Genomic DNA, 15,449 nt, shown 5'->3' with positions numbered 1-15,449 from the left:
ACCACTACAATATTGTAAAGTAACTAGCCTCCAACTAATAAAAATAAATGGAAAAAAATAAGATAAAAATTAAAAAAGATTGACTTTCCTAGTGGTCCAGTGGTTAAGACTCTGCACTTCTATTGTATGGGGCACAGGATCCATCCTTGGTTGAGGAGCTAAGATCCCACATACCTGTGGTGTGGTCGAAATAAAGAAGAAAAAACGAGATAATTTTGCCCTTAGGGTCAGGGCAGAGGAAGAGCTAAAGAGGAAAATGGTGAGTGGCTAACAGTTACTGAGTGTGGACAAATGGGTGTGTGCTAAGGAACTCAAATTCTCTTCATTCCCTCCCGAATCTGGTTTGACAGCTATAACAATATGCTACCATCAGTCCTGGAAACTGGGGGAAAACATCTAATTTCACATTTATATGATAGCTAAACTTCCCCCAATAAAAAGTGAAATGTAACTTCTTAGCTGGAGAAAACTGCATGTAATGTAGAAATAACCTTATATCAAAATCAAGATTTCACATGGTAGACATCCATGCGCCAGTTTGCTAAGATCGTGGGGACTGTGATGTCCGCATCTATCCACAGTCAGTGCCTGACAGTCAGTGTGCATCAGTGCTGCCACGCTGTCCAGACTGTTTGAAAATAATCAGTATCATCAGCATCACTTCTGATAAGGGGCGCCACCAGGCTGCAGAAAGATGTTATGCAGAGCAGGAGTCTCAGCTGCTAGACAAGCTGGGGGATAAAGCTCATATCTGGGGCTTCTTCTCAACCTAAAGACTCTGGCTTTTCCTCTGACGTCCTTTGGTGGAGCCTGGGTGTTGGGGTAGAGGTAAAGGGGTCCAGGCTGCTTTTAAAAAAGCACTTGAAGTTCTTGGTCCTCTGTTAACCTTTTTGAAGCAGTTATTCACGTAAAAAGAATCTTAAAAACTTTAGAGCGTATTAATCATGATGAACTCTGCAGCAGTCCTAAAATGTAAAATTTGGTCCACATGTAAATGTAAACACAGAAGTGTGTTTCTGTGCCCAGAAAAAAGACTTATTTGCAGAAATACCTCATCTTACCTTTCCCTTGTCAGATTTTTCTTTTTTTCATCCTTCTGTTCTTGGGATACCACTGGGAAGTTCGTATGCAGCTGTCCATTTCTCCTTTCCCCTTGGACCAAAGGTTTAGACCTTTTCTGTGTCACACTAAATGAAAACAATTATCTTTCAATCTCTTGCAAATTGGCTCTTTGTGTTTTGAGGACCAGGCTTTTGTGTTTTGAGGATCTGATGTGGCAGAGATTGTAAACAGACAATCTCAAAACTCAATGTCCATTCTCTCCCTTCTCAGTAACTGAATCCTGAACTTATTTGGGAAAGCCATGCTCATAGCTAGAAAGGTAAGTTTCCCCAGCCTCTCTGGCAGTTGAATGTGTCCAAGTAACCCGATGTTGGTCAATGAGGTAAAAGTGGAAGGCTGAATTACACCTCTAGAAGGTCCTTACTAGCGAGGGAGTGAGATCTTCTGCCCTGTTATTATTTTTCCAAATGGAAAGCAAAAGTAATGACTGGAGCCCCATCAGTCACTGCGGACCGGGCAGTTATATTGAGAAGTCAGTCAGATGACAGAAGGAAGACAAGTCACTGACAGCATGGAGTTCTCTGCCAGCCTGGATTTCTATCTCCAGATTTCTTTTACATAAGAGATAAGTAAATCTATATTTTTATAAGACATTTATCACATACAGCTGGACCTAATCACAGCAGATGCACTTGGGAAACTGTTGAAGGCACCGCTTTGAAACATTAAGCATTTGGTGTACTAAATACAATAGCAAACACATCTACAATGCAATTAGCAATGCCAACAGCTTAGTATTTAAAAGCTCTGAGTGACATGGTATGCAGGCATGGCTTGTTATCAAGCAAATCCGGGGAAATGTGTCTGTTAGGCTCAGGTTTTATGTTAAATAATAACCAAATGGAGCAATGACATTATGACAATCTCTATAAATATATATGATTATTATTGTCACTTAACTGATGGGCAAATAGAAACGATTATACTACTTGTCCCAGGTTACAAAGCTGGAAATCCAAGCAAAGTGAGTCAGATTTCAGAGTTTGTGTTATGAAACACCATAAAAAGGAATCCTCCATATTTACATTTTTCTAAATAGTCTTGACCATCCCCTAAATTCTCCATGGAGGCAAGTCGAAATGGCTGAAACCCAGGCAGGGCTATTCATCCTTAAAGTAAGGGCTGCACAGGTAGTCATGGCATCAAGGGTTTGACATCCAGGGACAGAGTCAAAGTCATTCTTGGCAAATCAACCTAGTCTCCCCTTCAGCTGTAATTTAATAGTCTACTTCTTTAAATTGAAAGAAACATCAAGGGTCCTTAATGCTCAGTCTGGGAAAATTAGACGCACTACTGAGTTAAGACACACAGACACATATGTCATTATTGTTTAATCACAATCAGACAGTACATGGCACAAAACACTCCGTCTATCTCTTTGCTGTTCCAAATCTCACGAACTTAAAAACCTGAATTGGATACAAGCAGTTTAAAGAATTCTTCTGACCAAACTCCCCAATCCCAAAGGAGATGAAAAAATAATAATGTAAAAAAGTTAAGGTCAAGGTGGCCTGATATCACAGCTAATGACTAACCATTTGTTTACAGGCGGTTCCTGCTCCACCCTGAAATCTGCCAAGCTCCACTCTGTCCAACAAGTGGTTAGTGATCGGTTCCCTGGATGATTGTCCCTGAAGGTAAGCCATGCTCTGGGGGGTACATTAGGCACTTTAAGTGGGGGGTAGTTACCTTTCCCTGACTGGGTATAATGTTTGGCTCTCAAAAAGCAAGGTAAGGAATTTTACACTCAAACAGAATGTCTTGTGAATCTCTGCCCCTGGGATTAAGCGCTGGGGTTCCAGGGCGTTCTCAAGAATACCCGCACCATACGTTCTGCAGGAGCTGTGCGCGTTGGCCAGCAGGGTGTTTACGGTCTGCATGTTCTGTGGACACCAGCACAGTGGTCCACTCTGACTTAGGCCCTCATCTTGAGTTTTAGCCCATCTAGACGGTGGTACTCTCCATAGTGAACCAGCAGCGTGGCACTGATGCTCACATCCTTCAGAACTGGTGCTGGGTGTCAACCCCCTGTAAGGCTGCAGCCGTATATGCTGCCTTTATCAGCTCTGGGTTTTAGGAGCAAACCCAGCCCCGTGTGACCAGATCGTCACTAGCTTATTTGCCTGGAGAATCCCCTCCCCTACTCGGCTTCATCCACCTCTTCCCCGGCAGTAGCTGCTTCTAAGGCCGCGAGGGCTTCGGCCACCTCCGCGTCCTCATCCGCCGTCTCCCAGCTGCCGTCTCCGGCGGAGCCAGGGGCCTCCTCCCACCCGTTTCTCGAATCGACCACAGGCACGTCCTGAGCAGGATCGTCTTTGTCCGAGTAGACACTTGGGAGTTCGGTTGTCACGGCCTCGTTTAATGAATCCCAGCTTCTCTTAACGGAGAAGGGCATACTCGCACCCCACTCCCCTGCCGGGGCGTGACCACCCTCCTGGGGCTCCTTCTCAGAGTGGATCTTGAAAAGACGGCCCTTCTCTTGGTGATCGACGTGATCAGCGCTGTCTTCAGCTGAGCCCCAAAGCCGGGGGTAGTCCGGGGTGGGCGTCTGGAGGACATGCGCTGGGACTTCCCAGGCCGCAAACCCGGCCGTGGACGGCGCGCCGGAGCCCGCATTCCCGATGACCCGCGTCTCTCCCGAGGCCCGCTGCATGCAGTCCAGCTCCCGGGCGCTCCCCGCTTCAAGGACGGGCTGGCTCGGGTGGCCTGTGTTTGCAGCACTGGCCCAGGAGTCCCTGTCCGCCTGCGGGGGCCCCGGCTCAGCGGGGAGCGGCAGGACAGCGGCGGGGCCGAGGCCATTGACGGCGCCGCCAGCCTTCTCGGCACAGGGTCCCCCCGCCGCATCCCCCGGGAGGAGTGGTCCTCGGGGCGGCCCGCGGGGCTCCTGCGGAGCGGCTGGTCCGCTCCCGCTGGCAGTTCTCTTGGAGCCCTCGTTCGGAGGGTCGCCCTTGCGCACCAGGATTTCGCTGCCCTGTCTGTCTTTCAATTTAAGAGTGTCCTCTTCATCTAACTTGCAGCTGTTTACTTCGTTAACGTAACCAGGGGAGGGCACGTGAACCGGATCGAAGAGATAGCTAGGATGAGAAGGAGGAAGATCAGTCAAGTATTAGCTTTATTAATAACTAACTTTCATCATTAATATTTCTACTGCAGGCTCGGCTGCCGCTCTGTGGTTCCGGTTAACTTCATTTCCATGGTTACTCTTTTAAGCCTATATGTGCGCCTAGTTAAATAGATATTGGACATGAATCTGAGCAGGCTCTGGGAGATAGTGAAGGACAGGGAAGCCTGGCATCATGCAGTACATGGGGTGGCAAAGAGTCCAACGGGACTTAGTGACTCAACAATTAAATAGATACAGTTGGTAGAGAAGTGGTCTACCAACTGGAAACAGATCTTAAGAAGGGGTTGCAAAAAGGGCAGGAAGAAGCTAAAGAACAAAGTGGGTCATGAAATTTAAAAACAAACAAAAAGTAAATAAATAAAAGAAATGTTCAACAATAGGAAAATAAGTGGTTAAGAACTGATGGCACAACACCTCAACAGAATATTATGTAGTCATTAATATTACTAGGGTGATTTATTTTCAGTGATGCCATTTCAGGCATAACAATTATGAAGTCTGGACTAGCATGAAAGTTACTCACAATAAATACTTTCGAATGGCGCCTAACATTAAATTATAACTATAGTGACAAAAATGATATATGTATGTAGGTATGTATATGTGTATGTATATATCGATACCTATTTATGCATAACACATAGATACAGATATGGAATAGAACATAATAAAGATAGTTTTGTTATGGAAGCAAAATGATCACATAGATACAGATATGGAATAGAACATAATAAAGATAGCTTTGTTATGGAAGCAAAATGATCAGTTAATTTCCCCCCTTTATTTTATATAGAATTATATTCATGTTGCCCAAATTTTTATGAAATAGAATCTGGACAAAATTAAAAGCACATACATGACTGGGGTGATTTATTTTCAGTGATACCATCTCAGGCATCTTCTAAAACCTAAGCTTTTCTTTGCAGTGAAACTCTCTGGGGAAATGTAAATTTAACCCAAACCAATTTCAGCCTCAGAGAATGAGTGTTCCCAACATGCTCGGAGCACTGCACAAAAAATTTTTACAAATCCAGCCCCCGTGTTCTTTTAAATAATAACAATGTGGTTCCAAACTCTTAACTTCCTGGCAATGCTAGTCGTGCCCCATTGAATCCATGCAGGATGTTTAACAGTGCCTTTGGGTAGTCACAAATGTCTCCATTTTTTCAACCTTACCTTTGTATCATTTTACAGCACCTGCACCCCATCTGGATTATTTTTTGTTATCATCTGGGAAAAAAAGAGAAAAGAGTGAATGACATTTTATTTTATTTTTTCTAATAAAAATTGTTGGTTTCATTGTAGGAAGACATTGGTTTCTTTGCAGTCAGAATAAAGGAGCTGCACAATTTAATTCTACATAAATGACTGAATATATAAAGTGACAAATATAAACAGTAGTGTAACAAGAAAATAAATGGACAGAAATAATTATTCAACTACTAGCAATAATTAAGACTACCATTTGAAAGATCTTCTATAAACAAAGAATGAAAAATACTGTCATAAGATTTTATAGCACACAATTGTATTCCATCCTAATTCATTACTATTATAGTTCCTTCGTCTTCAGTATTAGTGAACCCATATCATAGCCTGTCAATTCACTGTGTTTATTTTGTGAAGCATCACAGGCAAAAAATGTCTTAGAACACCAACACCTACAATAAGCTGCTTTAGTAAGACAAAAATCTTCAGTGTTTATTTCACCCACCACTTTGGGATTTTCCTTTTGTATTTTGAGATTAATCAAGTTATTCTTCTTTCCTTTTTCTTCAGGAGGAATGGAAAAACTGTAAGGTAGCCACGTAGTCAAAGTATCCCAAGGAAAGGCAATAATCAAAGCCACTCTGAACCTGTGAGCCGGGGGAACCAGGTAATGGTCTCAGGGCTGGGAGCTGTTTAAGATATCAGGGAAGCTGAACCTTCACAGAGGCTTCCCAGGTGGCTCAGTGGTAAGGAATCCATCTGTCAACGCAGGAGATGGCACCCCCAACCCTAGGTCGGGAAGATCTGCTCTTGGACGAAATGGCAACCCACTCCAGTATTCTTGCCTGGAGAATCCCCTGGACAGAGGGGCCTGGCGGGCTGAAGCCCACAGGGTCGCAGAGTCGGACACGACGAAGCACATCTGCAGGCGGGCAGGCACGTCCAGCACGCGGGCTTTGCTCTGCGGCCCCACCTGGGCCAGACTTCCGCCCCGCTCTGGCTGAGGGTGGAGACGGCTGGCTGCAGGCGCTTGCAGTCTGGGCTGGGCCCAGGCAGCTGACTGAGAATTCAATAGGAATTGTTTGCTTTTTCTTTCCTGGATCCTCAAAGTCGGTAGTGTTACAGTCTTTGGAAAAGGATACCACGTGAGCAGGGAGGGCAGTGGTTACCTGGAACACCTTCACATATCTAAAATCGCCGATTCAGTATTCGCAAACATTCACTGCCACTTGTCTCTGGGCCAGACGTTTCCCTGACTCTGGGAGTTATATATGTCACCTCCACTTTGTAAATGAGGAAAAACATGTTGACCAATGCCAGAGAGAGAAAGGTGGAATTGAAAAGGACCTGTGTGTCTTCTTCCATTGCCTTCTCCATGGGACTTGGACTTAACCAGGGTGTTAAGCCCCGGTGCGGCAGCAGGCGGAATAAGAGAGCAGAGAGGATTCCTTGCCCAGGGGCTTCAGTACTAGAGAGGATGTCCTGGGCTTCCCAGGTGGCACTAGTGGTAAAGAACCAGCCTACCAATGCAGGAGATGTAAGAGATGTGGGTTCGATCTCCTGGGCCAGGAAGATCCCCTGGAGGAGGGCATGGCAACCCACTCCAGTATTCTTGCCTGGAGAGTCCCACGGACAGAGGAGCCTGGGGGGCTATGGTCCATGGGGTTGGAAAGAGTAGACCACCACCAAAGCGACTCAGCACAGCACCAGAGGACGTCAGGACAGGGCAGTTGATCCCGGTTACACATCCATGTTCCATGTTACAGACCCGAGGAGGTTACAGGCGAGTCATCATCGCACGCTTTATGTGGGCTAACTTGCTCCTGTTTTGCCTTTCCCATCACAAGGCATGGACTCCACTGTCTGGCAGTTCAAAGACACACCCCTTTGGGCTTCCTGGTGGAAGATGGAGTTAGGTCTGTGCTTCTTTCATTTCCCACCTGCCCTCTGTCCTCTGCCTGTTCCCAAGTTACATTTTTTCCCTCAAGATTGCCTTTGAATGAAACCCTCTCTTCATGTAAAAACCAACCACGCTGTTCTGGTCTTTTCCCTGAAAATCCTAGAAACTAGCATGAAAGAATCTTTAAGTCACCCTCCATGTCTAATAGTTATCAACTTGAAGAAGACAAGCCAATGACAGAATTGAAAGCCCCAGTCCCTTTGTCTCCGTAAGATGCGCGTGCTAAAGAGACAGAGGGATCACTTATTGTTTTTATTTTGTGGTTTTAGTTTTTTTTTTCTCTATTTTTGGACCGTGCCACTCAGCATGCAGGATCTTAGTTCCTGGACCAGGGATCACACCTGTGCCCCCTGCAGTGGAAGCCGGCCTGGTGTCTCAGCCACCGGACTTCAGGGAAGTCTCAGGAATCATGTCACTGCCTTCTCTGTTCCCTCTCCTTCCTTCTTTCAGTCATGAATGGATTTTCCAGGATTCTACTTCATAAGCCTCTAACCACAGAGAAAATGACCAATACCATTTAAGAAGTATAGATTAGCTGGTTGATAAATCTAGAGGGGAGTAGTTTTATACCACCTGCCTCCCCAAAGATATCCAGCACCCACATCCTAATCTCTGAAACTTGACTGCTACCCCATATGACCAAAAAAAAAAAAGTCTGTGCCCATGTGATTACAGATTTGACATGAGAAGACTGTCTGGATGGTCTGGTTCTGGCCCCAGCTCTGCTCTGTGACTCCGGGCCTCAGCTATTTCATCTGTAAACGGGGATAATGATGTGTCTACTACATCGCATTGTTGGGGATTACATGAGTTAACATTCGTAATAAGCATATACTTATTACTCAGCTCTGTCTGGATACAGCATGTTTAAAAAAAGAAAAGAAGTTTCTCACCTAAGGAAGAAGTATTCTAGTTGCCATGACAGATGCATACAAACGAGAGCATTAACAGTACCAAGTTATACCTGTTTCCAGAATAAGGACCAAATGGTGGATTTCTATCACCTGTGGCACCCACTGAAAGACATATACCCCAGGTGCCAAGACTTCCCGAGGCAGAAATCACAGCGGGCCTAGCCAGCAGCATGCCTACAACCTTTTCCTTTTGCCAAGCACTCTCAACGGTACTCCGCTTCCCAAGCCCAGGGTCCTGTTTCCAGCCTCCGCTCCCCACTTCTGTCCATTTTCTGTGACTAGTTCGTATGTCAGCTCCATAAATCGGTTCAAGAGCCTCATGTGCTCCCTCCTCCCCGCCCTCAGCTCCTCCCCTCCCTCCATCTCCACAACCTACTCTAAAATCTGGACCCTTTCCACGCTGGCAGTATCTTTATCTTGGAATCTGTTTATTAAAAGTCAAGAGGATAGGAGGCAAGAAAAAGCCAAAGGAAAGAAAAAAGAAGGAAAAGGGCTTTGAAGTCTTTGAGAGAGGGCAGACCGTGGTCATCGTAATGTAATTGGAGCAACTGTGAGGTCTGAATCATTGAAAAATGCCAGGTAGGTCAACTTCAGGATCATGGGTTCAAGGGCTGTAGGTGGGGAAGGTTTCCTTCTCAACGGAAGAAAGAACAAGAGGCTGGTCTCGAGCAACAGCTTGTTTTCCCAGGGTCTCCGAGGCAGACCAGGGTCGACCTGACCCCACTCGCTGCCACTGTGGCTCTGGCCACACTCTCAGCCATGCCGGGAAGCGAGCTGACTGCTGAGATTTCACTTCTCTGCGTCTCAGAGAACCGACCAGTCACCTGCGCCTTCCACACTACCCGTCCCGCCCCGCCCATCTCCCTGGAAAACCAGAGGATCTCTGCTTTTCTTCAAAGCCCTGTAATTATAGGAGGTGCTCGGATGCTCCTCCCCGGCCGCCTCCCGCTCCCCCTGCCTCCCTGTAGGGGGCGCCCTCGGGTTTCCCACAGACCTGGTCCTGTACCCGCGGGCCATGCTCTGCGCCTCTCTCCGGCGGTGCCTCTTCCTGGCCAGGGGTCCCGCCCTGGCTCCCACCGCCCTCCTGCTTCCTTCCCCGGCGACATTCCTCCTCTCGGTGAGACAGGCGCTAAGGTTGAGTGACTGCTGACGGAAGGGTGGGGACTACTGCGTGCACACCCACACCTGCCTGCCTGTGTCTACAATGAGTCGTCCACAATGATGATGCCTAACATCAAATCTGATTTATTTCTCTTTTCATGTGTCACTCCCACCCCTATATCTTGCTTTTACTGAGGTCTCCCATTTCCAGGTGGCAAAAAGGAAATAGTCCATGTCCATTTCCCACGGAAATGGGGGAGAAAAAAAGAATGCTCTTTGAAGTAAGACTGAGTTCAAAACAGGCAGTTTGTTTTCTGTCCCTTCCCCGTCACTGACAACAGCTGGGTCAGAGGTGAGAACTCAGTTGCCCAGCGCCCTTTATTATGGAGCAGAATCAGAACTTGCTTTGTCTTTGGAGTATAAGAGAGCAACAGAGAAGCAAAGGGCAAAGCAGCCATCATCTGGTTTCCATAGGAGAAAAGCAAACACCATTAGGATGGTGTGTCCACCCGCTTCGGCGCCTGGCCCTCCTGGAGTCCTGTGTCGGAGGCTGACTCTTGTCCTGTGGTTACTGTTGAAATTAAAGAGTCCTGTGTTTGAAGACGGTCATGCTAAGACCCCATCAGTTACTAGTCAAGTGTTCTTGCTGGAAAATCCGGTTTCACAAGGGGGTTGGTGATGGAGGCGGGGAGAAATGAGGAGGCCAGGGGTGGGAGGGTAAGGGGCACAGGAGTTGTGCAACCAGGCAGAGAAATTAACTGAGCATTCATCTGGAAGTCAAGGAATATAGAAAAAGGCTCAACTCAGCTGGAAAGGGCTGCCTTTGAATAGTGACGATCTTAAAGAATGACACGCACAGGTCAGACTGACCCAGGACCAGCTTGTAGGCGTCCTACTGGCCAAAGCTGGAACAACGGGAGCATCACAGTAAGCACAAACATAAAGGAGTATAATACACTGAATAAAACAAGCATCTGTGAATCCTCGGGACATAAATCTAAAAAAGGGAGAGCTCTGACTTACAAGTAGAAAGCCTGCTAACAAACAGAATTATAGAAATCACCCTTAGACAACCATCACAGTAATAATTGACTCAAGCAAGAATCATCAACAGATGTTTAGACCAGTGGGTAAAAACCTGAAGAGAACGGGATATTTAATCCCAAGTATTGGCACTGGCCAAAAAGTTTATTTAGGTTACTCATAACATCATACCAATGAACTTGTTTGGCCAACCCCAAAAGCTCCCCTATTATATGTGTGGAGAAACCTGGGTCACAGCACCAAAATCAAATAACCTAGGGTAATACTGTGAGTAAGGGTAATAGTGTGAGACTAGTCAATATCCTCCGAGGTGGTGCACTGAGAACTTGGCATCACTGCTGTGATTTTTCTGTCAAAGAGTATAATCTGGACTGAAGCAGGAGGCAACATCAGTCAAACACAACTTAAGGGGTATTTTGCCAAACAACTGGTTTGTACTTTTTCAAAAATGCAACTTTAGGAAAAAAAAAAAAAAAACAAAGACAGGCTGTGGAACTATTACTGATTAAGGAAGACAAAAGAGACATGATAATGAATGCAATGCTTGATCTTTTGGTAACAGGTCATTATTGACACAACTGGTGAAATCTGAATAAGGCCTGTAGATTAGGTAGTAGTATTAAATCGGTGTTAATGTCCTGCTTTTGATCATTGTACTAGGGCTATATGAGAGCATGCCCTTTTTCTTAGGAAGTATTTCACAGTGACGTATTTAGCAGTAGAGGGACATGGTGGTATCTGTAACTTATTGAAATAATTCAGGAAAAGAAATGTGTGTGTATGTGTGTATAGAGAAAGAGAGAAGAATAAAGCAAATGTAGTAAAGGTTAACATTTGGGGACTCTGAGTAACTGAGGGTCCTCTGCATTTTCCTTGCAACTTTTCATTGTCTGATATGTCAACATCAGAAGTTAAAAGGAAGAAAAAAAAAAAGCACTAATCTGATGTCAGTTTCTGTTCTGCTTGTTCCTGGGCTACGACCTAATACCTACAGAAAACCATTGCTATTAAGCCATTCCCTCTAAAGAAGCACATGGAGAAAGGTATTGGAAAGGAGCTCATCGAAAGTCCATCAAACTTTCTGGATTCAGCCGTCATTCTGTGTATGTACTGAAGACCTTTCCTCAATAGCCAGCCCCAGGCACTACAACTCTGAAAGCAAAGATGTTTCCTGTCCTTGGGCACCTCAGAGGGGATTTGGTGTTTGTCAGGGCTTTGGTGTTTGTCAGCTGCCTGCCTAACCTAGGCCAGCATCTACCTGCACGGAGCATGTCACATCTCTTATTCAAATAAAGGGATGACTGGTGAGTGACAGATGTGAATGAATGAATGGTGAGTATGAGATTTTATAAATTCTTCCAATAGAAGAAGGTCTACCACTTTCCACTATCAAATCTCACTCTACCTGAAGGTCCAAAATCAAAAGTCAAGTGCATGGCATGAGCTAAGAGAGATAAGGGGGACCGTGGTTCCCCTTCCCAGCTTGGGAATTACAGTTCATGTAACTCCAAGGGTTAAGGGTGTCCTGCTTCAAGAGCTCTAGTCAATGGGCTTTCATAGCAGCTGCTGGCAAGTGGTTTGAGTTGATAGAAGTTGAAGTGCTTGGAAGAGACACAGTAAAACCAAACACTTAAATTTCAAGTCTGTTGTGATAAAGCACGCTGCCAATGTTTAGAAAACAGTCCAGGATTTCATCTTAACCTGGCTAGCAGGTGAAGCTGAAAAATGTTTAGTGAGTCACTTCTGGGTACTGACCTCTTAGACTCAAGAGGAATGGATAAAAATAACTACCAGGCATTGAAGAAATCACGAGGTGCCTTACAAAAGAAATTAAAAGACTGCCTGCCCAGCTTCATAGACGGTATTGAATTTATGGTGGAAAAAGGACAAGAAGATAATTCTTGACTACTATTCAATCTGTTTCCTCAGCAGAACCATATTCCCCTTTCTGAGCAGGCTTTGCAAACTCTCTGGGGCAAAATTTTTTGGTGTTTTCTTTTCTCCTAAAGAGGCTGAGCTTCAATAATTTTGGAGAAGGACTATAAGCCTTTATTATCAGCACCATCAAAGAGTCCATTTGATGCACTCCTAGTAGTCAATGTGCTACCATATACGAGTCAGCATCACCTAGAACTGGGCTTGATGGGCTATCTGTGCAGAGGTGTGTTCAAATGTCCGTCCCCACTCCTGCGAAAGGGTTCCCTCAAACAGGTTTGGGAGTGGGAACAGCAGAGATTAAAGATGAACACATTCACAATTTATGAAAAAGAATGATTTCACCTGGTTTAACTCAGTATTTCCCAACATTATTTGACCACAGAACTTCCCCCCCGCTGCCATAAAAGATATTAATAACCAATAGAATTTATGTTTTGCGGAACTTTTGGAAAAACAATTGTCATGGCAGTCCTAATCATCAGGAAGGGTTTTGTGCCCCAAACTAATATCGTCAGGTGGGGCTGGTGTTTGTGAACTCAACTAGGCAAAGTCCAAGCTGGATATAAGAAATCCATCTTCCAGCAGTAGCTTCATCATCAGCTGTGCAGATGTGGGAAAGTGGTGTAATCTCTTGATCCCTCAGGTTCTTTATCTCCCCAGTGAGTCCCTGACATCAAAGGTCTCTTCCAAACTGAACAATCGAGGTGGCGAATCGGAGAAGGAAGTGTCCTCAACTCATGACCTCTCCCTGACTTGGCTCACACATGGTTAGCACTGAACACCCAGAGAAGGCAGCACCGATAGGCCCCTTCTGCAGGCGGGAGCCCTGCACCGTGGTTTGTGAACCAGCCCATCCCGGTACTGATGGGGGTGTTTGGGTCCCAAGTCCACACTCACCTAAACCCATGATCCTAACTGAATGCACAAAGCTTCTCTTCCTGTTTCCTCCCTTCAGGCCCCAAGTTCTCATCTCATTCCCTCAGGTCTGCAGCTCTTTGAAGAGGTCTCCTTGGCTTCTTTGCTAGAGAATACTAAGTGACTGAGTGTACACACACACCCACACCCACACCCACACCCACACACATACATGCAGCTGATCAATGCCCTGGAGCCTTGAGACAGAGTGTGTGTAACTGCAGCTTCCCTGGGAAGGGTGAGGACCCAGGTCAGGAGGACAAGGAGGTATGTGCTAGACCTCTTCACTGGAATGGGCTGGGGAAGTGTGTAAGAGTGTGCGTGTGTGTGTGTGGCAGGGCTGGGGTATGTGTGAGACAGGATGGAATTTGTAAGCTTTTTGAGAAAATCCATCATAGCAGCAATTCAGCATCATGGTTACATGAGTAATTTAGGGTTTGTGTTTGGGTTCCAGCACTGCCTGCGCCACTTATTAGCCTTGTGACCTCTACGCAAATTTCTTAGCGTCTGCAAACTTTACCTGTCTAATCAGCAAAATAGGAATGGTAACAATTCCTGTTTATCAGGATTGTTTCAAAAATGAGATAAAAGTATGTATGGCATTTATTATGTCTGACACTCTGCCAGGGCTTATTAATGAGTATAAATACTTAACATTCTATTGTTTAATATGCATCAAGTACTGTTTTAAAAATGTTCATGTATTCACTTCAACTTCACAATAACCCTTCAAGGAAGAAGCCAGTGTTTTATTTGTCCGTTTGTTTATTATTGGCTGCACCAAGTGGCTTGAAGGATCTTGTTTCCCGACCAGGGAATGAACATGGGCCATGGCAGTAAAAGCAGAGAGTCCTAATCACTGGCTTGCCAGAAAAATCCCTATTATTATTTTAACTGAACGATAGTTGATTTACAATATTATATTAGTTTCAGGTGTATAGCACAGTGATTTGATATTTTGTAAATTATTTAAAATTATCACAAAATATTGGTTACATTTCCCTGGGCTGTGTTCAGATTGCTTATCTATTTTATACATAATAGTTTTAATCACATACCACTGTCTGGCCCCTCCTCTCCTCCTGCTCCCCACTGTTAACACCACGAGCTTGTTTTCTGTATCTGTGAGTCTGTTTCTGTTCTGCTATATTCTTTTGTTTCATTTTTTGGACTCTACATATGAATAAAATCATTCAGTATTTGTCTTTCTCTGTCTGACTTCTTTCACTAAATGTCATCCACGTTGTTGTAAATGGCACAATTTAATTTGTTTTTATGGCTGAATCATATTCCATTATAATACATATATCACACCTTCATTATCCATTCATCTGTTTATGGACACTGAGGTCGCTTCCATATCTTGGCTTCTATAAACAGTGTTGCTAATGAACATGGGGTGCCTGGATCTTTTGGTGTTAGTGTTTTAGTTTTGCTTTTTTTTGGGGGGGGGATATATACCTTGGAATGGAATTGCTGAGTCATATGGTAGTCTATTTTTAGTTTTCTGAAGATCTTCCATACTGGTTTCCATAGTGGCTGCATCATTACATTCCTACCAGCTGTGTACAGAGGTTGGAAGCCAGTATTTTATGTATAAGGAAATGGATATATAAACTAGAGAGTGGTTCCCAGGTGGCCCTAGTCGTAAAGAAGCCACCTGCCAATTTAGAAGACATAAGAAGCTCGGGTTCAATCCCTGGGACAAGAAGATACGCTGGAAGCGTTCTTGCCTGAGAATCCCGTGGACGGAGGGGCCTGGCGGGCAACAGTCCACGGGGTCGCAGGGCTGTACGCAACGGAAGCGACTTAGCACACACAGGCACCGTGCGCCTATTGTTCATGCTGCTGTTACTGTTTTCATTATTAACATTTCCTGATTATACATCAACTATATAATATTTACATATTATATCTTTCCTATGATATTAATATAATACCATAATACCTCTCACTAGGTTCTGTTCTTTTCTGAGTCCACAGAATTTCACAATAAGAAGCAGCTTGTGATCTAGTAGGTTTTGCAAAAGGGAACTGGACCCTCTTGATCTGGGTTCTGATAGGAGAGCAAGAAGAGTTAAGAAAGTCTTAAGTGAACAGTGCAAAGAAACAGAGAAAGACA

The 15,449-nt window shown here is 44.9% G+C and overlaps 1 protein-coding gene and 1 pseudogene across 5 annotated transcripts in view; both read right to left on the bottom strand.

The window, feature by feature from the left end:
* Positions 1-2,368: 2,368 nt before the first annotated feature.
* C16H4orf19 (chromosome 16 C4orf19 homolog) overlaps positions 2,369-15,449 on the bottom strand; it is a 78,757-nt gene continuing 65,676 nt past the window's right edge. For all 5 annotated transcript variants that reach the window (XM_065907065.1, XM_065907068.1, XM_065907066.1 and 2 more), the window contains 2 exons: positions 5,423-5,476; positions 2,369-4,196 (listed from right to left, as the gene is read on the bottom strand). In XM_065907065.1, coding sequence (XP_065763137.1) covers positions 3,263-4,196; positions 5,423-5,454 — 966 coding nt within the window. In that variant the 5' untranslated portion in view covers positions 5,455-5,476 and the 3' untranslated portion in view covers positions 2,369-3,262. The remainder of the gene's footprint in view (positions 4,197-5,422; positions 5,477-15,449) is intronic.
* Positions 5,542-8,692, bottom strand: LOC136147895 (CDGSH iron-sulfur domain-containing protein 2 pseudogene; annotated as a pseudogene).

The sequence above is a fragment of the Muntiacus reevesi genome, chromosome 16 (genome assembly GCF_963930625.1).
Source record: "Muntiacus reevesi chromosome 16, mMunRee1.1, whole genome shotgun sequence".
In the NCBI taxonomy this organism is placed as follows: domain Eukaryota; kingdom Metazoa; phylum Chordata; class Mammalia; order Artiodactyla; family Cervidae; genus Muntiacus; species Muntiacus reevesi.
The sequence above is the reverse complement of the archived record's forward strand: the minus strand, read 5'-3'. Positions and strand labels throughout refer to the sequence as shown.